At 41.3% G+C, this 22,376-nt stretch overlaps 1 protein-coding gene across 3 annotated transcripts in view; it reads right to left on the bottom strand.

Moving 5' to 3' along the window:
- Positions 1 to 371: 371 nt before the first annotated feature.
- The window catches only part of BOD1L1 (biorientation of chromosomes in cell division 1 like 1), a 64,852-nt gene continuing 42,847 nt past the window's right edge, over positions 372 to 22,376 (bottom strand). The window contains exons 15-27 of one of the 3 annotated variants that reach the window (XM_023549732.2): positions 21,266 to 21,336; positions 20,568 to 20,652; positions 18,751 to 18,830; positions 14,744 to 14,828; positions 14,298 to 14,371; positions 12,969 to 13,044; positions 12,853 to 12,887; positions 11,537 to 11,582; positions 8,524 to 8,573; positions 8,343 to 8,427; positions 7,767 to 7,920; positions 5,202 to 5,342; positions 372 to 1,745 (exon numbers count right to left, since the gene is read on the bottom strand). In XM_023549732.2, coding sequence (XP_023405500.2) covers positions 1,628 to 1,745; positions 5,202 to 5,342; positions 7,767 to 7,920; positions 8,343 to 8,427; positions 8,524 to 8,573; positions 11,537 to 11,582; positions 12,853 to 12,887; positions 12,969 to 13,044; positions 14,298 to 14,371; positions 14,744 to 14,828; positions 18,751 to 18,830; positions 20,568 to 20,652; positions 21,266 to 21,336 — 1,100 coding nt within the window. In that variant the 3' untranslated portion in view covers positions 372 to 1,627. The remainder of the gene's footprint in view (positions 1,746 to 5,201; positions 5,343 to 7,766; positions 7,921 to 8,342; positions 8,428 to 8,523; positions 8,574 to 11,536; positions 11,583 to 12,852; positions 12,888 to 12,968; positions 13,045 to 14,297; positions 14,372 to 14,743; positions 14,829 to 18,750; positions 18,831 to 20,567; positions 20,653 to 21,265; positions 21,337 to 22,376) is intronic. The other 2 variants (XM_064286077.1, XM_064286076.1) reach the window with 2 other exon arrangements.

Raw genomic sequence — 22,376 nt, 5'->3', positions numbered from 1 at the left:
GGTGAATCAACCTAAACTGGCCAGTGAAACAATTAGATGAGTCAAGGAGTCTAGGGCTTGGGACCTAGTATGATACAACCTTGATTGACTTTAAGCCACAGCTCTCTAGATTTTTGAGCTTTGTTTAAAACCCATCCCTATCAATGAAAACCAAGGACTCTCATGTTCATCTCTGAGGCCCCTTCTAGACCTAAAATTCAATTACACACACACACACACATATATACAGAGAGGTCATCACTGCTCATATCTGAATGTCAAAATGCAACAATACATCTAAGACCAACTACAGGAAGGAATTTTAAAATCCAGAAAAAAGAAGTCTTAACACTTAATTTTTTGGGAAACATTTTATAATTTATATATAAAATCTCAGTAAGAAACCATGTAAAATGACAGAAATTTCCATCTTACATTAAGAGTTCAAAAAAAAAAAACAAAACACAACAAAACCATACAATGAATGTAAATTTTAATTATAAAAAAGAATATGAACAAATCATTTTAAAATAATCTCAATTATTTGGCAACTCATCCCATCATTGCAAGAGACAAATTTGATCTTAAGAAAAGTTTAGTCTTATGAAAAACTTAAGTTGGACAGTCTGCTCATATGGGAGATAAAACATGTTTAAAAAAGAACCTGGCAATAAAGCCAGTTTCTATCCTGAAATTATTGTGTATAAAACAACCTAAAATCCTGAAGCTCCGTAGGTGGGAGTAACCTAGACTTTGATGCATCCCCTTCAGGTGGGATGGAAAGAATGGGTGGCAGCCAGGGCCTAGCACGGGGGAGGAGAAGGAAAGCCAGCGGGGGCTTCTGCTGCAGGTGGCAGGACGTGACTCCACCTGACCCAGGCCCCTCACGTCACTGGGACCAGGTGTGAAGTCACAAATGCAAGTATAATCTAAAAACTAGTTACATTCTTAAAAAATAGTCACAACTGTGGACAGAAAAGCAACAGGGAGCCTTTCTTTAGCTAAGCTACTTTTCTCGGAGACATGCGAGGAGATTCTGACTCTCCTGCCAGATCACAGGCAGATAGGTACAGGGCAGGTAGAGTCCTAGAAAATTCCCTACTGATGACTGCATAGCGTGTAAAAGCCTTTCTTACTAAAAACAAAACAAAAAAAAAAAATAAAAAAAATAAACAGATGTATAGTGAAGTTCACAGATAAGTTTTCTTTGTAAAATAAATAAAGTGTTCGTTGATTAGCATCATACACAGAGTAAAATACAACCTATTTTTACATGTTTATATACTGTACACGGATGACCAGGGGCAGCCAGGCACCTGACGGGCTGGAAGGGTTTGCCTTTGTGATGTGTCACATCGGGTAATCCCAATTTCGAAATGTTAAAATATACAACTACTTTGTTTGGAGTTGAGATACAAAGTAAACTTATTCTCCTTTATCTGAAAGAAATGTACATAATATCTTCTATGAACGATAGTTTATAAAGCTGTTTAAAACATAACAAGAAAGACCTTGTCCCAAGGAAATTACAGCACATGCGTATCCTTTTCTCGGTTTAAAAACAAAACAGCCTCTGGCCTCCAGGGCTCCCCTTCCTCTTCACTATGTTCCTCCACAAGCCGAGGTCGGCAGTGGGCAGTGGTTGGCATTATCGCTTCGCTTTTTTCACAGGGGCTTCCTCCACCTTTTGCTGGCCTCGCGTCCGCGCCCCAGGAGGGCTGGCTTCTCTCTTGCGCTTGGTAGAAGGGGAAAGCTGTGTCTTTGATCTGTATTAAACGAAAGTCAAGGCAATGGTGAGAGTTAAAAGCAGCTGCAGCAAACAGTTTTGAGAGTTCCTTAAAAAATGAAAGATTTTGAACTTGACAACCAAGAAGATAAAACCCAGGTAATGTTCATACAGGAGACGGAAGGTGAGAAGAGCTTGGGCTAACGGGCTGTTGGCAGTAACCTCCTACACAAACATGGGAACACGGGGTTGGGAGGCCAGTACTTCGGCTCTAGTTCTACCGCACTCTGGGTGTTGACTCTGGCCAATCAGCTTTCATCTTGGGGCCCTAGTTCCTCTGTCTATAAAATAAAGAGATCAATTGCCAGTCCTACCAATATACACAATATCTCAAGTTGAAACAACTAGCGAGAATGAAACAGGATTCTAACCTAGGTCTGACCAAGCAAAAATCATGTTTCTCAGTACAGTGTTATAGAAAATTGCTAGCAATGTTAGCAAAGGCAGAGCAATTTTAGGAGAGCCTTCCAACCTATCTCCCTGCTACCAGAGTATCCCTTTTCTTCAGGCTGCCATTAGAATTATTTGTCTGAAACTCCTAGTTTACATACACACTTTATATAAATGTATAACATACAATTGTATTATAAATTAAATAATACAATTTAAAGTATAAAATTATAAATTATATATAACCAAAAAATCCACTGCCATTGAGTTCATTCCAACTCACAGTGACTCTATAGGACAGAGTGGAACTGCCCCATAAGGTTTCCAAGGAGTGGCTGGTGGATTTCAACTGCTGACCTTTTCGTTAGCAGCGAGAGCTCTCAAAGAGTGTACCACCGGGGCTTCAAATTATATAAAAAATAATCCTTCTTGGCTCACTGAATCCTTCAGGATAAAGTACCACATTTTTATGCAAATGCATGCGTTATGTTTTTTGCCAACAGTGCAAACCCCCTGCACATTATTTTCCTAGGCACGCTATGGGAGTAATATACGTAGGCGTGTTACCTGCGGAAAAAATACGGTAAACCACAGCCAACACACGAAGTCCCTCATAATCTGCCCTAACTTTTCACACCATCCTGGACTACAGCTCTCCCAGAGTATTACCGTTCCCCAACCGTACTGTGCCCTCTCCAATCTTCATGCTTTGGGATATGTGATTTTTGGGGAATCACCCCATACCTCCCATCTGCCAAACTTCATTTTTCAGCCCCAGTGCAAAAGTAATTCCTCCTGAGAAAGCTGTTCCCTCTGTGGAAATCCCACGGCACTTTGTACCTTCATCACGCACTTACCATTGTGATTTATCTGCTGTTTGTTCACACTGCAGGTTATAGCCAGTATTTTAAAACAATGTTATAAGAGAACACAATAGAAACCCCCCAGTATCACATCTATGAGGCTTCTCTGCTTTAGTTACAGAAGCATGGATGTGAACACCAGCTATACTGTAAAATATGGTCTCCTTGTCTCGAAAAAGTCTGAAAGCATGAACACGTCTCCCCCGTTAGACAGTGCAATTCTCCAGGGCAGCTACTGAGTTTTATTCATTTTCCTATTTCCAGTGCCTAGTACAGCCCAACCCATGGTTGCTGTTGCTGTTAGGTGTCGTCGAGTTGACTTCAATTCATAGTGACTCCATCTGACACAGCTGAACTGCCCCATAGGGTTTCCTAGGCTGTAATCTTTATAATAGCAGATTGTCAGGTCTTTCTCCCACAGAGCCTCTGGGTGGGTTCGAACTGCCAACCTTTTGGTTAGCAGCCAAGTGCTTAAGTGCTGCACCACCAGGGCTATGTAACACATGGTCGGCAAGTATCAATGACATCAGTGAATGAAAAGATTCAGTGAACTAAAATTGTAGGAGATGGAGAATATATATTTTTTGCTTATTGTTCTTTTGAAAACAAAGTAAACAGAATCAAACTGAGTAAAATACTGTTGCAGACGACGTAGTTTTGGGATAATATTACCTATGTAAATGTTGAGAATAGCTGAAAAGCAGTGTTTGTTAATAACCCATTTCACACTGTGTCCATGGGAAACCACAGCCCCTAAATGAACACCTGTTTACCGAACAGTTGCTGGGTGCCAGCGTCACTAGGACCCATGGAGCAGAAAGCAGAGGCTTTGAGCAGGTTGCTTTTTCCCAGCTGTGTGAGCTTGGCAGGGCAGCTGGGCCCTTTCCAACAGAGTATGTCTGTGACCAGCAGCACCTGGGAGCTTGTTAGAAATGCAAAATCAGGCTCCACCCCAGTCTTGGCAGAATCAGAAACTGTATTTTAACAAGAGTCTCAAGTTATCTGTCTGTACATTCAATTTTGAGAACTAGGGCTCCAGACCACCTTTCTGGGATTCTTCCCCCACATATAAAATTAGGGGAAGGACTGCATGTTCCCGTTGCAGTCAAGTCAATTCCGGCTCAGGGCGACCCTACAGGACAGAGTAGAACTGCCCCGTAGGGTTTCCAAGGAATGGCTGGTGGATCATAACTGCTGACCTTTTTGGTTAGCAGCCTTTTGTAGCTCTTAACCACTGCACCACTAGGGCTCCACGTTCCATGTGGTAAGGGTTAAATGAGAAAATCTACGTGAAAGGTGCCTGGTGCTTTTAGTTTTCTTTCTGCAACATGGAGATAATAGTGCATACAGACATTTAAAGTATGTGCTGCAGATCGATCGCAGGTGATAAGAGGTGTCCAAACAGGTTTTTTATACGGCGAAGAGTCTGTTGTTTTTGATGCCATAATGCACAGAAAGTAAGACAAGTGCCTGAACTTAAGGAAGAAGCTTACGGCTCAGAAGGAGAAACAAAACTAATGCACCTAAACCAAGGGCACGTGCCATTCTCCTTGCACAGTGCTGGCGGGAAGTACAACAGGAAGGGGGGATGACGAGGGGCTAAGGCAGGCAGGGTGGCATCCCGAAGAAGGTGGGCCTGGAGGATGGGAAGGAACTGCTGGGAGGATGGTGGCGCAGGTGTTCCTAAAGGAAGAGCTTCCACAAGCGAGAGCAAAGAAGCAGGACTCAGCACAACTGGTGGGAGCAAGAGGTGGACCGTGCTGTGCTGGGAGTGCAAGCTGGCAGGTGGCTGGCCTGAAGGGGGTGCTGTACTCTGTCACCTCATTTCCTCGCTAAAACTGGGTCCTATAAATCTGGGCTGTCACATGCTTTACCATGCAGCAGTGCTGATTTAACCAAGCCCCAAGATCTACAAGCACTTGGAAGAAGCATGCCTTGCCTCGGTCTTGGTGGACAGGAGTGGTAATGGAAGGCTCACAGGTGTCAAGGACAAGCCTGGATGGCGGGGTGTGTGGCAAGGCTAGGCTGGTGAGGCACCAAGAGGAGCCTTTTGCAGCCCTGCCTTTTCCGCTTGGAAACCAATGATCCCAAAAAATCTTAAAGGAAATTAGGAAGGAAGCATTACTGTATCAAAAATAGTCTAAGGGGGTTAAATATGACGGGCAGTGTAAGCAGGGACTTACCTTCCTAATGGGGGAGATTTACTAACTTTTTCGCTGGTGGATAACTCCTCTTTTGCTAATTTTTGGCGATTTCTGGGAGAAACTGTATCTGGGCTGCCAAGTTTGGATGTTGCAGGTGCAGAAGGCTCGCTATGATGCTTTCTGAAACAGATTATAGAGACACTGGGCAACAGGTAGGTGGAATGGTAGCACTGAACACTCCAGTCCCTGGGACTACTCAGAAAGGCCAGGGTTTCTTGCGGGTGAGTTGGAGCAATAGGGTGAAAGCAGGAAAACGGTTGATTTTCCTGACTGTTGCTAATAAACAGATGTTGATGTCACCCAGGATTAATTCTGCTTGCTTAACTCTATCTTGGCTTTTACTGTGCATGGTATTTTATCGTGACTTAGAAAAAGATGAAACTGGAAAACAAAACATACTGACTGACAAAATGGAGTTCAATCCCAAAAGAGATCATCAGAGTAGAACGAGAGGCCAAGGTTAATAAAACTACAATTCACAAGGCTAAATGTCAAGGCCCTATAACTGGATCCCAAGAGTCAACTGCACACGTATCAGATGAAGATAAGATCAGACTTCGCAGAAAAATCCTCAGCAAAGGGCCTTGTTTGGTGGGTGCACAGTTCAAGCTGAGGCAACTCTACGACGCACACCGAAGCACAGCATCTAAGAGGAAGACAGGGGTAATCCCCTTCCGGATTCATGAGAGCACACCTGTGCAGAACACTTGCTTCTTAAAGCGGACAAAGATACATGGAGGAGAACAAACAGCAACGACGAGGAGGCTCAAAATAAGAAAAGAAGATCTGGAAGCTACCCTCATATGTTTAAGAGGAAGTTAACTAGAAGCTCCCAAGAGCAAAAACAGAACCAAGAGTAGAAGCTACAGGGAGGCCAGCTTCTATGGGCCCCAAAGAAGAGAACGCTGAGGAGGGACCGCTTTCCCTGCCACTGAGTAACACAAAAGCAGGAAGGCCGTCAGAGGAGCTGCTGGCACAGTGATTCAGGCACTGATGGGTTAGTCAGGTCAGATGACCATTGAGAGCCCAGCCAATCCTGAGAGTCTGTGACATTGTGAAGACACCAGCACCCTGGAACCAATCAGCCAACACCAAAGAGTCTACATTAAGGAGAAAAGGATCCATTTGTGAACCAAAAGTTCCTAAGATACATTAAGAGTGCTGACTGTAGAAATGTATAAGTCAAATGAAATTTATTGGTAAAGAATAAACTTTAAAAGGCAAATCTAATAGTTGTTTTTAGATGCTCACTTGAAGATGGTTTAGAAAGCCTATGGAACTTTCTCTGGGGTGAGCCCTATTGTATGGGATGATCTCTCCAGGGTCATTTAAGAGAGAGGTGCTGGTATTGGTGGAGTGTTCTGCATGAGAGTGCAGGGGTGCTGGGCTCCACCGATCAGCAGCAATCTTGGTTCTGCGACTTCTCGTCTATTTGAGTCGCCCCACCTAAAAGCAGACACGGTATCACCGTACCTTAGCCGTGTAAGCACCTAAAGTCTTCTGGCTCTAAAATCTGACTCTTTGAGAAATCAAAACCATGGCAAAAATGGCTAATAATTACAAGTTTGGAGGGATTAGAAATAAATCCTCATGTAAATACAAGGTACTTTTACTACACTTGATAAATGATAGTATTGAAATAAATATTCCTAAAATTTTGATTGATCCTAGATAGTGAAATAATAAAAAATGATACCAAGATTAACAGCCTGTGAATCACATTAAAGATGGAAAATATTCTTGCTTTGGAAAAGTTACTGTTAGAACGAAACTATGCAGTGATGCAGTATTTCTCAAAATGTGCTGTGGGAACACCAATTGGTGTTCTAAGGCTTTGTAACGGGTATGGTGGTCAAATGTTTAAACAACGGTAGGCAGGTTTCTTTCCTTTAGGACTTTGCCAAGCCCTAAATAAATTAATGTACATCATGACGTTTTAAGAAGGGAAGAGAATTCACTGGCATTCCTAAACTCATGTGACCATGGTACTGTTTTCCCAGAGGCTTCTGGCTAGGCTAAGGTTTGGGAGAACACACTTAAAGAAACATACGAAATTGCCATTTATATCAAGTCAAGAATGGTCAAATATGGGCAATTTCAGATGGTCCGTCAATTATTAAGATGCATCTTACAACAGTGATGCGTGTGCCTGCTTTCTCTCCTTACTAGGGGTAAGCACATGGAATGCAGAGACTGGGTTTTATGTATCTCTGTATTTGCCCATCATACTCAGCACAGTATCCGAGACACAGCAGATGCTCAATAGACAGTAGCAAAGGAACTGAATGGGTTCCACCCAACAGACATTTAAAACCTGGCAAAGATTCTGAAGTGATCCCCAAAGATGGTTTACGACGGGAGATGTTCTCCAAGAAGAACCAAAATGTCAGAGGGCTAAGAGCAAGTACTGAAGGTAAACTGAAAGGACACAGCTCACACCGTGGCATGAATGATTCAATTAAAGGATAATCCCACAAAAGCCAAAGGTGTTTTCTGATGGAGCAGCTGGTGAAGGTCGTCAGAGCTCTTTGTTGCCCCTATTACCTCTGAGCCTCCGACCTGGTGGTGGATCTTGTGGTGGCTCCTGAGGGCTCATCTTCCTCCTCTTCTTCCTCTTCCTCATCAGACTCCTGGTCTTTCTTGTCCTCGGTTGTGTCAGAAACTGATTTCTGGCGTTTTCTTTCTGGCTCTGAGGATTCTGTTCAAGTAGAAAGGTAACACCTGGATTGTACAATTCCCAAAGACACTTGCAAAGGATAGGGTCACAGAGTTTAGAAGAACGTAGGATGGGACTTGGAGGTAGAAGATGTGGTTTTCTACTTCCTTAGTGTTTCAGCACTTCCAATTCACAACTGTTTAACTTAATCTCAAACATGTTTGGGATAGTTTACTTAGGCAGGTCACAGCCAATATTCATGAAAAATTCACACGTACTCTGGGAAGCATCTGGGATGTACCATTGCTGACACGGGATTAGGGCCGTTGCACGCATATTTATGTAATAGGAATACTAGCTGTACCCCGCTGGATTTTCCATCATTCAATGAACACCTCTTTAAAAGAGGATCTGGAAGCGTAAGACTCTGTAACTAAGAATGTGCTAAAAGAACGGAGTCATACCAGCATCATCCGAGAGAGTGAGAGAACGCTTGGGCTTTCTTCCTCTCCGACGTCCACTTGCTACTGCTTTTTCTTCACCATCATCCTAGAAGCAACAAAACAGAGGTAGAAATGGCATCGACTGATCATTTACTAAGTTTAGTTGTAAAGCAAAAATTTTGATAAGAGAATCAACACTTACATTGCTAATGTTTCTTTCTTGTAGGTTAGCTGTTTCTTTACTGGGCTCATCTTTAAGAAAAGGGAAATCAGTGCATTACTACTTTGTTGTTAGGTGTCGTTGAACTGATTTCAATTCATAGCGACCCTATGTGACAGAGCAGAACTGGCCCACTGAATTTCCTAGGCTGTAATCTTTATGGGAGCAGGTCACCAAGTCATTCTGTCACGGAGTCACTAGGTGGGTTCAAACTGCCAACCTTTCGATTAGCAACCGAACACTTAACCATTGTGTCACTAGGGCTCCTTATTTAGTACTTCATTAGTGTAAAATTAAATTTCATCAGCCTGGCTGTTGTCTATGCAGGTACCAGTGCTAATTAATACACGCTTATATAATTTATCATTATTTGGTATCAGTCAAGCAAAGTAAGAGCCAGAAAATCTAGCAGAGAGCACATCGGAACACAAGTGAGGACACCAAAGTTTTAGTTTCAGATTTACCACTAGTGAGCTGTGTGATCCCGGCAAACTACTGACACTCCCAGGGCCTCAAGTTTTTTCATGTGTAAAATAAGGAGTTGGGTTAGATCACATTTATGGTCTCTTCTTTCTGCTCAGATGGAGCCCTGGTGGTGCAGTGGTTCTGTGCTCAGCTGCTAACCAGAAGGCTGGCGGTTTGCCCCCGCCAGCTGCTCTGCAGGAGAGAGCTGGGGCGGTCAGCTTCCGTACAGGTGACAGCCTAGGACACCCTACGGGACAGTTCTGCTCTGTCCTATAGGGCTGCTATGAGTTGGAGTTGACTCGATGGGACAGTTCTACTCTGTCCTATAGGGCTGCTATGAGTTGGAGTTGACTCGATGGGACAGTTCTGCTCTGTCCTATAGGGCTGCTATGGGTTGGAGTTGACTCGATGGGACAGTTCTACTCTGTCCTATAGGGCTGCGATGAGTTGGAGTTGACTCGATGGGACAGTTCTGCTCTGTCCTATAGGGCTGCTATGAGTTGGAGTTGACTCGACGGGACAGTGCTGCTCTGTCCTATAGGGCTGCTATGAGTTGGAGTTGACTCAATGGCAATGGGTTTGTTTTTTTTTGGTTTTGTCAACTCAAATGCTCTGAACCCAGAAAGGGAGGAGAAAAGGGCGATCTAAGGAGCACCCAAGATGGACAAATGAGGAACTGTAATCAGGGTTACAGACTTCATTTAAATCTGAATGTAAGCCTCCAAGTATTACAATCCCCATTGTAAAGTTAGGGAAATGTGGCTCACATAACTTGATTTAAGTCACTTGTTCAGGGTCACACAACTAATAAATAGGGTGACAGCTGGAATTCTTTCGACTCCAATTACGTATATTATGGTAATGAAAAGAGTACGTATTATAGGACTTTCTGTAGGTTGTCTACGCTTATTCTTTGAGTATGTGCTTTGTGCAGATGTTACAATTGTCTGAGAATGCACTATTTGAAGTTGAAACCATGGGGATGCTTGTCAACACGAAGAGTGTGGTAGCTGCTCTTTCCTGCAATTTCAACACACTAATGAAGACAGATAAAAGTTAAACCAGTAAAAGGCTGACAAAGAAGGCGCTTGTCTTAAACTAGCGATTGTTATCCAGGTTCAGAAAAATGTCAAGTAACAGCCCTAAAGCACAACCACATCAGTATAAAAGCGTGTTATTACTATTTATAAAATCATTGTCTTTACAGGACACTCAACTCACAGAGATTTGATGTTATACAGATTTAAAATTTTAATAAAGGTATGAATGAAAACTGGTTAAAAACCAAACATAAGCAAAATCTCTCCACTTAAAAAAATAATCAAATCTTAATTTCCTAAGAGACAAAAAAAAAAAAAGCATAATTACAGAATCACGCGTGGTTAAATGTGGGAGGAAAAAATTAAAATGACATATTTACTTTATCTTGCTGGTCAGAATACATACTTTCCTGATCTATGTCACTAATTCAATCAAAAGAAATTATCACATTCACTTTTTTGCCTAAGGCTGCCCTTTAAAACCCACCAATGGCTCATATTTTACGTCACATATTTTAAACCATGAAAATAATATATACACTGTTAAAAATCTGGAAAATGCATATAACTATTAACAAGTAATTGGAATGCACCCATCATCCCACACCACCTAGAGAATCATTATCCACATTTTGGTATCATTTTCTTTTTGGAATGAGGACAAAAGTACTGGATACGAATCCATCTCTTGAGTCCTGGTCCCCGTGAGCCGCACAGGCTGCTTTCTAAGTTGTTATCCCTCCGAGAACACTAGGCTCTTGAGTGGAATTCACATCTTCCTGGTAACAGTGCCCACTCCCCAGGCTGACCCACTTCTTCCCTTAACATACCCATAAATTACGGCGCAGACACGGCAGTGTGAACTAATTCCTTGGATGGAATGCTTCCGCTCTTTGGCTTCTGCCGCCTTCCCCTTCCTTTGTGAAGGTTGCCCAGGCTTCCTGAGCCTGCCATGAGCGCTCCGCTATCATCGGGGTGTCTGCGGCTCTCTTATGTCTCTGTCACTGGCTACTCAGTGGGCATTTACCGCGTTACCTCTTGGTATTTTCCTGTTCATCTTTCCTCCTGAATGAGGCTGTAATTCCCCTGAAGACAGAGGTTGCTTTCTAGATTTTTATCTTAAAACTTACATTTTATTAATTTTCTTGAGTCCATAATGAATTCTCATTGCAAGAATTAAACAGTCCAGAAGTGTATTCAGTGAAAGCTAAGTCTTCCTCCCAACCCTATACTTCAATCACCTAGCTCTCCTCTCCTGAGGCAACCACTCCTTCCAGGGCTTGTATGTCCTTCTGTTTTCAACACAGTTCTTCTCATACTAAGGATGGCTCAGGCCACAGGGAGAGCCAACAGGGATAGTCTTTCCTGGCCATAAGGACAATGACTTTTACTGAGGATGCTCTGACTTCAATGAAAAACAGAAGGAAACTCTAAAACCTTCCCCAACAGCCTGCTTCCCTCATACACAGAAGAATGGCGTAGGTACATACCTGTCTGCATTATTTTCACTTTACTGCTAGGTGGGGATTGTTCTACCTAAATTTAAACAAACAAAAATTCAAATTGGCAGTTTATCAATATGACACAGAAAAGCAGTCAACAACGTAAGGAAAGTTTAGGGCCTCTATGTACTATGTGTGGAGACCCTGGGTGGCACAAAAAGTTAAGTACTGGACTACGAGCTGAGAGGTTGGTGGTGTGAACCCACTGGGGTGCCTTGGAAGACAGGCCTGGAGATCTACTTCCGAAAGGTCACAGCCTTGAAAACCCTATGGAGCAGTTCTACTCTACACACATGGGGTCACCATGAGTTGCACTAGACTTGATGGCAACTAATAACAACAATTTATTCTATAGCTATAATATTTTCTCTAGCTGACTCAATATACCAAGGAAATATGCCTCTCCATGCTTCTGAACACACAGCCTGTCCACAGTGAGAATCAGGGCTGCAATAAGACTCTTTCCCAGTGATCTTGCTACCTTGCCAGGGACGAGCACAGGAGCAACACAGCATGGCCCACAGCGGTTAATACTCCCCAACCCCGCAACCACTTCACATGGGGTAAATGCATTCACAGCCGGTGCTCTGGTTTTGTGGTTTTATAACAATCCTGTAAGTGTTGCAGCCACTTTACAGCCAAGGAAAGAGAGGCTCCATGGGGTCACGTGCTTGGCTTACTGTCAGGGATCTGGGAGTAAGTGGCAGAACTGAGGCCTCAATCCCATTGGCTTTTGAGAGGTCAGTGGAAATGTGTTTATCTTCATTATAACACTGTCATCAAAATTAATGTGATAAAATCTTCATACAATGATTTCATTGGGTTTATATTTCAGGGTCAAAGGTAAAAATGGTTAAAAAGGTAAGGTATTACTGAGGGTAATTAAAATCAGCGTACACTTTATCACAAAAAGGAATTTTTTGGTAAGTAGTAAGATGGAGACGCATCAAAGATCTCCATAAAGAAATCACAATCTAAAAGTCACATGAAACAGCTAATTTCCATACTTGAACCAAGAGTGAGCACAAGAAGGTACGCCCCTATATAATTTTTATATAACCAAACTCATGAGCGAGGGTGGAATCAGAATGGAGAACAAGTAACTCACAGAATTGTTCATATGAAGACATTATTAGTCACAACATTATTTGAATGGTTACTCAATGTTTTATTTAAGGAAAGCTTTTCAAGCTTCTCAAATACTTGGAGAAAAATAATATAGTTCAAAATCCTAGATACTGCAGTATAACCTTTCCAGTCAACAGCAATTATGTGAAGAGTTTTCATCTTTTCCAATTACTTACAGTGACAATGCCAGTATCTGCTTTGGAGTCCTCTTCTAAAAAACAAAAGAAATTTCATTTAGAAAATCAGCTTGAAACTTTCTCGTGTGTGACCTGAAAACACATGAAATACCTACTCGTTTTTAACACAGCCTCTACAGGGTGTTTACGAGGTCTTCCTCTTCTCCTTTTAATAATTATAGGCTGATCTTCCTAAAGGGGATATAAAAAACAGTCAAACAAAACAAACAGCAATAAAAAATGTTATTCTCTATAGTTCATTTTCTCAAAATGAGATTCAGAGTCCCCTCCTCCTTGCTGTTGTTAGCTGCTGTAAAGTCAATTCTGACTCATGGTGGCCCTAGGTGTCCAGAGTATAACTGCACCCCAGAGGGTATTATTGGCTATGGAGCAGTTCTGCTAGCCTGTTTAATGGAAACAGACTGCCAGGCCTTTTCTTCCGTGGTACTGCTGGGTAGGTTCAAACTGCCATTCTTTAAGTTAGCAGTTGTGCACAAACCATTCGCTCCACCAAGGAACCTAGAGTCCCCTCCTAAGAGGGCTCAAATCCAAGCTTCATCACTTAAAAACCACGTGACCTTGGGTTAGTGCTTCAATTCTCTCAGCGCAGTCCCCTCACCTGATAAATGGTGAAAACAGTGGTATGAATTCATGGCGTCCTGAGGACTGTGCGATAGAGACAATGCAAGCCAGCCCTCAGTAAGTGGTAGCGTTTATTTCTGTAATAAACATAGGCCTCCAGTCAAATTCAGATTTTGTCCAAGTTACTTGTGACCAAAGGTATCTCTTGTAAGACAAAGGAGTCCACTGAATTTCTCATACAGAAGCGTGAGAAAACAAAGAGTACTGCGTCCCTCAGTGGTGGGTGGTTCCTGAAGGACTGGCTGTGTATGCAGTCGAGGCTGTTGCCTTTGGCTACTGGGGCTCTGCCTCAGGCTGCTATGATTCTCTGCTCTACTGGGCTCCCTGCGTATCTGAATGGGCCAGGAGCAGGCAGGGCTGGCTGGTTCTGTCTGCTCCTGTGGCTTCTCAAGAGCCTTGCCTCGTGACCCAGGGGTCCCATCAGGTACCCCTGCTTGCCTTCTACATCCCTGCTGCTGCTGCTCCCATTTCACCCCAGCAGGCCTCCGGTTCTGGGCCTGGCATGGCAGTGCTAAGCTGTTAGGGCAGGAACCCGACGTGGCTGCTGAGGTAGTGCTTTGGGCTGATCCTATTTGGGCGTGACATAAGTAGGTCTCATACAAATGTTTTTGATGAAATGAGGAGGAAGGGAACAAAATTAATCATAATGACACTGATAAAAAGCACTGTGTAAAATGGTGTCCCACTGCGCTAAAAATAAGAGCGCCATCAAAAGTACTGAAGAGAAACTTAACAGTGTCTAATGCATTTAATTTGTTTTTAGTTCTTAAATAATTCTGAGCAAACAGGCAATAATTTCTTGCCTCCTGAGATTTTATGTTGTCATCTTCATTTTGCTCTGTCTTTTCACCAGCGGCTTCACTGCTGCTGTATTCATCTGCAGAAAAGGGAGAGTCAGTTTACTGCTGGGGACGGAGGCCAGCCTGCACCGCTCTGACAGCTCACCAAGGTGACTTACACACGCGCAGACCTATGTGCACACACACTCCGTTTTCATGCCCACGCCATCAAAATTCAGAAGCCTGAGTTTGGGTAGCTGCTAAGCAGCACACTTCGGGCAGAGCAGGAACTGAATGGGAAATGATTCCCGAAGGCTCAATAAGCACCAGAGTACTGCATCATAAAAGGAAAACAAATGTACAAATCAGCCTGCCTAGGTTTCAGCAGGTATCGGGTGCTGAAAGAGACACTGACTCTGAATGCTTAGTCATTTCTCAAAATACTTTATCTAGGTGGATGTATTACTCACCTTTTTCTTCCATGGCCTTTGCAACTGCGCTGTTTGTCTTACGACTTGGTGTAGAGAGTTCTTCTGAATCACCAGAGCTCTCCTCCTGCAGAGAAGTTGAACAACACAAGAAGCTGCTTTTGCAAACTTAACACCGCCTCCATTTGCCCTCCCCCGCATTTTCATTTCTATTTCAAAAAAACAATGTTCTAGTTGTCTTTGAAAATTGTTCATTGGAAAATGTTTTTAAAGAGTAACTATTACTGCCGATACGGAGACTAAAAAAAAAAAGAATTCTGAGGACAGAAAACCAAGAGATAACGTTCAACTACAAAGTATCAAGGCTATTGTTTTTTTTCCCTGCAAAAAGGAAACCGTTCTTCTCCTCCCTCATCTTGGGCCTTGTCTTCTCCAGAGAAACTCCAAAGGGAGAACTGACAGGAACTGGCAGTAGATTTTTTTCTGTGTCGGATGGCGGAGGGGAGGGATTGGGGAGAAAGGCTAAAAAAATAATAAGAAAATGGCTGAGCTGACACTTCTATTGCTAGGCAATAACAGGAGCTCTTTGTCATCGTAGTTACTAAGTAAAAAGAATGGGGATCTAATTATATCTGATATAAAGTTGGCCAAAAACTTCAAAACATTTAAGAAGACTGTTTGAAATGTGAAGAGAGTTCAGCTGGGCTATTCCGTACAGTGCTCTCTCAACAGTTCACTTATTTCACTGTGGAGTCCCTGGGTGGTGCAAACGGTTACCGTGGTCATCAATGAGGTCGCTGCTAACCAAAAGGCTGGAGGTTTGAGTCCAGTCAGAGGTGATCTACTTCCAAAAAAGTCAGTAAAAACCCTGTGGAGTGCAGTTCTACTCTAAGGCATATGGGTTGTCACGAGTCAGAGTTGACTTGATGGCAACTGGTTTTTTTAGTCGGGAAGTTTTTCTTTTTTTTAAAGATATTGTGTTTTCATTGAAGGCTTACACAGCAGTTTAGTTTCTCATTCAGCAATTTCCACGCAAACTGTTCAGTGACATCGGTTACGTTCTTTACAACACACGACATAAGCATTCTCGTTACTTCCATCCTGGCTGTTTCGTTAGTAGCAAAGATGTTTTGAGCATGAACTGCCACAATGCCCATACTATAATTTTACTTATTTAGAAACAGAAATATATTCTCCTGGTTCAAAATTTAAGAGGGTCTATAGCAAAATGCCCCCACCGGACTTCCCCTTCCCAAAAGTAATAACCAATGTCATCAGGATTTGGTGTAGCCTTTTAGAAATTTAAGGTGGATGGACATCCATATTTCAAACAGTCTTCTTAAACATTTTGAAGTTTTCGGCCAACTTTGTATCAGATAGAATTAGAGCCTCATTCTTTTTACTTAGTAATGAGGATGACAAAGAGCTTCTGTTATTTCCTGGTAAGAGAAGCAGCAGCTCAGCCATTTTCTTATTATTTGTTTGTGCCTGCATTACAAACATTATCTTATGGTTTCTTTGTGGGAGTCTTGAGCACGTGTTTATTGTGGAGGGGTTAACTTCACTAAAACTAGGTTAACAGACTGTAAATTCATTTGGCGGAGCATCTGTCATCTCTATTTAACAAAAAATACCGGAAGTGAAAAAAAATGAGTGAGGGGGTCATTCTAGTCCTCCGTTTTAAGCAACTCACAGCTTTCCTTAACACCAGCCACGTGAATGTACTATGTGACCACAACTAGGACATTATGAGGTCAGCTTACTTCAGTGATGACACCAGTGTCAATCTATAGATTAAATATTAATAGAGCATTTTTTTTCTTATTTTTAGATGAAAAGGAAGTTCTACCATTTCTTCCCACGCCCCCCTTGTGATGGTACTTGTTTAGAGAATGCAAGGCCAACCCACTGGGAAAAGCTGAAGAGCTTCTCCTGAGCAACTGACTTGCTCTGACATCATCAACACGGAGACTCATGCTTCGCTGTGGTTTTCAGCCTGGAACCTCCTGAAGGGCGGAGTATGTGTGTGTGTGTGTCTGTGGCAGCGGGAGGGTAATGGTTTTGGAGGGTCTCCTCTCTCATTTCAGACAGAAGAGCTCCTTTTTTATCTGTTTCATGTATTTGGCTGAAGATGTACTGCTCTTAAAGTTTTCAAACCATTGGACCAGAAGGCATTTCCCTTCCTGAGCTGGTTCATTCAGAGCCACCACTTCGGCCCCTTAAAAACTTATCAGATTCCAGTGACAGGCATGTGATTCACTTTTTATTTCTTGCTCTTATTTTTCCTTTACTTGGATTTTTCCACTTACTCAATTTTGGTCTTTTTTTAGGCTTCCTGTACACATTTTAGAATGACTTTATTGCTTTTAGAAAGCAATATTTATTACACAGAAAACGGTAATAGGAATGATAAAATTGCCTCCAACTGCTGTTGCTAGCTGCAGTCGACTCGGCCTCTGACTCATAGCGACCCCTTGCACGATGGGATTGGACTGTTGAGATCCATAGGGTTTCCACTGGTTGATTTTTGAAAGTAGGTTACCAGGTCCTTCTTCCTAGTCTGTCTTAGTCTGGCAGATCTGCTGAAACCTGCTCAGTGTAACGACATTCAAGCCTCTGGTGGCAAAAGGGCGGTGGCTGTGCTTGACATGCATTGGCCAGGAATCAAACCCATGTCTACCTCATGCAAGGTGGGAATTCTACCACTGAATCAATCACCAATGTCCTCATTCCCAATCTACTGTCCAAAAATTACCATCATCAACATTAAACGTAATATTAAATGGATGCTGCTGTAGACATCTTTCCACAGAACAAAATACTAATTTATGATATTGAAAATACTGCCTGTGTATTAAATTATTAATAAAAATGGCTGAATTAAATTTTATTTCAACTTACATTAAAACACTTACATGAAATTAAAGGGAAAATAAAACGATACCCCCTACAATCTGCTTCTGTCCTGAAGTAGGAGTACCGTCTCAGGATGTTTGTTATGGAAAGGGCAGGAGGAGGGATAAGCTTACAAGCAACTGAAATCCATAAGAATATATTACTTTCTCTGTTTGGCTGCTAAAATTCTTTTTCTACTTTTTATTTAGTTCAGTTATTGGGAGGAAAGAAGAGACTCTGAACTGGTTTAGTGAACTGGAACTCAGCTGGATATATTTTTATAAGCTGACTTAAACACTCTTGGAACACAGCAGAAAGAATAAATTAAGGAAATAGAATAAGGAGATTGAGCTAGTTTGGAAATGACAAAGAGATGCTCTAAACGTGCTGAATCTCTGAAATGAAAGACTACCCAAGAAGAAATATCTGCCAGGAAGGGGTAAATCTGAGGCTAAAACAAGAGCGAGCGCAGGGGCAGAAATATAAACTTGTGAGATACTCCACTAAATCATAAGACAAAAAATAAAGACCACAGTAAAAAAGGACAACCTGTATTTTAGGGAAGGAGCCCTACTAGAACAGTGGTTAAAGCACTCGGTTGCTAATCAAAAGGTTGGCAGTTCAAACCCAGCAGCTGCTCCGTTGGAGGAAGATGTGGCAGTCTGCTTCCATAGAGATTTCAGCTGTGGAAACCCTATGAGGCAGTTCTGCTCCACCCTATAGAGTTGCTACGAGTCGGAATTGACTCAACGGCAATGGGTTTGGTTTTTTTGGCGTGGATATTTTAGGGGCAAGAGATAAGCTACAAGGAAGGCAAAGTATTAACATTTTAAAAGTAATATGTATCACTGCATTTCAACATCTGAGTGCAAGCATATCTGTAATAAAGCATACTACACTTTGGGAAAAAACCTAAAGAAGTCAATAATAGGACTGAGCCAAAAATGTAAGCAATGATCACACCTAAACTGTGAGATTAACACAATCCTCCATCTTAAGAATTATGAAGTATGTTAGTACCTTTTATGATAAAGGGATTATTATTAGAGATTCATAAAGTAGAAAAGATACTAGGATGAAAAACAAAATAAGTATTCAGAGCGATATAATTTAGTTACCCCCAAAACTTAACATTAATTCATGGAAAACAATACCTTTGCATCCTGTGGCTCAGTTTCCAAGCACTGCCTCCGAGGAGCTTCTATTCTGGAATCCAGGCCGCCTGGATTATCATCTGTAAATCAGTTTGGACAGAATCACAAAGGAATAAAAGCCAAATGAAAAATGAAATGCACAGTTCTATTTTAAGATAGCCAGAGACTTCTTTACTAGGCTTGTGATCCACTGAAGCCAGGAGTTATTCTAAATGTATTCATAAGCTCATGTGATCTGAGCACTGAACATTGGCTATTGGCCCTGGCAGAGCAAAAAAAAAAAAAAAAAAAAAAACCCCAAATGCTTAAATGACAACCAAGTAGCAGGTTTTATGGAAAAAGCATAAAAACACAGAGTTCCCAGAGACCCTTTACCTTCACCTTCCTGAACAAGTTACCACCTGAGAGATATGGCTTAAAGGTACAGCTTAAGACCACGGAGCTTAAGACCACGGAGCTTTGGAATCAGATTTACTTTAAAGTCACAATCCCTAAGAACATTAATTTCTTTATTTAGAAGTGATGATATCTAATTCACAGGGTTATTGAGAAGATTAAGTAAGACTATATATAAAATTTTTTATATATAAAATACCATGGATAATACCTGGATACAGTATGAACTCAACGAATTATTATAAAAGGATGTGAAAGCTGGACAACAAACAAAGACGACCTAAGAAGAACTGATGCCTTTGAATTATGGTGTTGGCAAAGAATACTGAATACATTATGGACTGTGAGAAGAATGAACAAATCTGTCCTGGAAGAAGTACAGCTGGAATGCTCCTTAGAAGTCAGAATGGCGAGACTTCATTTCACATACTTTGGGCATGTTATAAGGAGGGACCAATACCTAAAGAAGGACATGATGATTGGTAAAGTAGAGGGTCAGCAAAAAAGAGGAAGACCCTCAACAAGATGGACTGATACAGTGGCTGCAACAATGGGCTTAAACATAGCAATATTTGTAAGGATGGTACAGGACCAGGCAGTGTTTCATTCTGTTGTACAAAGGGTTGCTATGAGTTGGATATGACTCAATGGTACCTAACAACAACAACTAATAAAGGGAACTATTTTATTATCCATTCTTTTTCACTTATTAAGTTGTTATTGTTGGCAGGCGTCATTGAGTTGGTTCCTCGTGAGTATTTCAGTAAGTATTTACTGAATTTCTTTGTGTCAGGTATGGAATTATAAAATTTCTGCACTCTCCAATATGGTAGCCACCAGTCACATGTGGCTATTTAAATTTAAATTAATTAAAATCAGATAGAATTAAAAATTCGGTCTTTTCAGTCACATTAGCCACATCCAAGTGCTCAATAGGCACATGTGGCTGGTGGCTACTGTACTAGAAACAGCAGCTAGACAACAGTGCCATCACTGCAGAAAGTTCTATTGGATGGCAGTGTTACAGACCACGAGAAAATCAACACCATGGTGCACAGAGGGGTATTACACGAACGTTTACAAAAATGTTTGAGCAGCTCTACAGGACATCTATGCAAGATATAAAATATAGACCTCTGTGGCGCCTGACTGGGTCCCAGGGCCATGTTACAGACGAAGCCTGGGTTTGTGTAAGTTCCAAGGACTAGGTCTTCTGTAAGGAACAATATAGTTTCTAGATCAAGATCCAGAAAGGACCCTAAAGGGGTTAGGCCAGTCTGAAAATAAATCAGTCTCAAGAGTTGTGAAGTAAACAATTACTACCCTCAAGAACTCTCTATGTTGTTCACCCACTATTTTGGATATGAACATAATATAGTTTTCAAAGATATCTAAAACAGGAACATGTATATTACAAATACCCGGCTCATCGTCTGAAGAGGGGTAATGCTTCTTTCTTTTTCTTTTAGCCACATGCCTTTCTTCCTCTTGGATTGAAATTTCAACCTAGAATTAAGAAGGATCATTTTAAAGGCAATAGAATCTGGATCCAAATCTACTGAAATGGGGACAGATTAGCTTCTAGTCTTTGGAATGAATTTATATATAAACTAAAAAAAAAAAAAAAATCTAGAATAATGCTTTTGGCATCTAGATTTGGATTTGACTCATTCTGAAAGCTTGAATCTTTTCTTTGGATTTGAGTGTAAATTCATATGAAATATTCAAATCTGTTTCTGGCTACATACTGTATTTCAATAATTTGAAAACATACATTTTAAAAAGTATTTTTTATTTTAATAGCTTTGAAGTCAAGATATGTCTTACAATTGATAGCATGTCATAGTTAATTGGCAGTGTTTTTCTCCTTCTCAGTAGTCCAATAAATAATGGTGCTTCTTACAGTTGACAAAAAAGTGGTACATAAAAAAATTTTAATTGTATAACACAGATATGTTAAAAAATCTCGAGACCTACCAAATTATTACAAAAAAAGTGATACGGAAAATCCTTAATAAATCCTTAATACTATAGATAAAGAATGAAGACCCTTCTTCATGCACAGGTGAAAATACTATGTAAAAAACCTGAAATATCTGAGTTTATTATGAAAACTCACCTCTTTGGGATCTGCTTCGATACTGTGGCCTCTTACAGCTTCTGTGCTGTCTTTTTTACCATTGGAAATCTCTGTGTAAAAAATGCAAAACAGAAATGAAAAAACATATATTTATTCATTCTAATACTTGCTTTGCGGGGGAGAGAGGAAGGAAGGAAACTGGGTCAGTAACTTTACTGACTACCAGTATGTACAAGGCAGTGTAGCAGATGCTTTAAAATGGCTCTTCACAGGATCCTCAGGATAGCAGATTCAGGTAACTCTCATCATCTGCATGGTCTGATATGAGTGAACAGGGTTCAAGGAGGCAAGTAACTTGTCTGGGGTCACAAGCTGACTTTATACAGCAGACTTTGAAGCCATTTCTCCCCTAGTTCACATAGCAACACAGTAGTAGGAAGTGCTCAAGCAAAACAATGAGCTATCACTTTGGAGTCACCAGATTAGCAAACATTCAAAAATCAGACAATACCAAATATGGGTGAAGGTACGAAGTGACAAGTGGTACGCCACCAGGTGACTACTGGCACATTCAGTAAAGATGGAGAGGTGTCTGATAACCCAGCAACTCCACACCTAGAGATACGAGCACACTACATATGCACTGGGAACTGGGTACAAGATCACACATGATGGCATTCTTTGTAATTGGGAAAAGTTGCAAAAAATCTAGATGTCCACCAATAAAAAAACAAAAACAAAGAATAACTGTGGTATATTCACACAATGGAATGCTAAAAAGCAAGTGAAATAAAATAACTCATTACCAAACTTGCAGTCATCAATTCCGACAGCTATACAAATCAATATGACTAAATCTGAGGACCTAACGCTGAGTGAAAAAATGAGGAGCAAGAGGGTTTCTATGTGGTATCCTTTACCTAAAGCATGTAACATAATGCTACACATTATCTGTGGAAATGTACACAGCAAATGCAGAATAGTGGCCCTCTCTGGAGTGGGACAAAGGGAAACAGACTGGGACTGAGGAGGGGTATAATGAGAATTCAACTGTATTTGTAACATTTAAAAAATATGTGAAGGAAATATATTAAGTTTCAATATATGACAAAACTGGCTGATAGGTAGGTACATGGGTGTTTATAATTAC

Source organism: Loxodonta africana, chromosome 5, assembly GCF_030014295.1.
Source record: "Loxodonta africana isolate mLoxAfr1 chromosome 5, mLoxAfr1.hap2, whole genome shotgun sequence".
NCBI lineage: Eukaryota > Metazoa > Chordata > Mammalia > Proboscidea > Elephantidae > Loxodonta > Loxodonta africana.
This window is presented reverse-complemented; position numbering and strand designations above follow the sequence as displayed.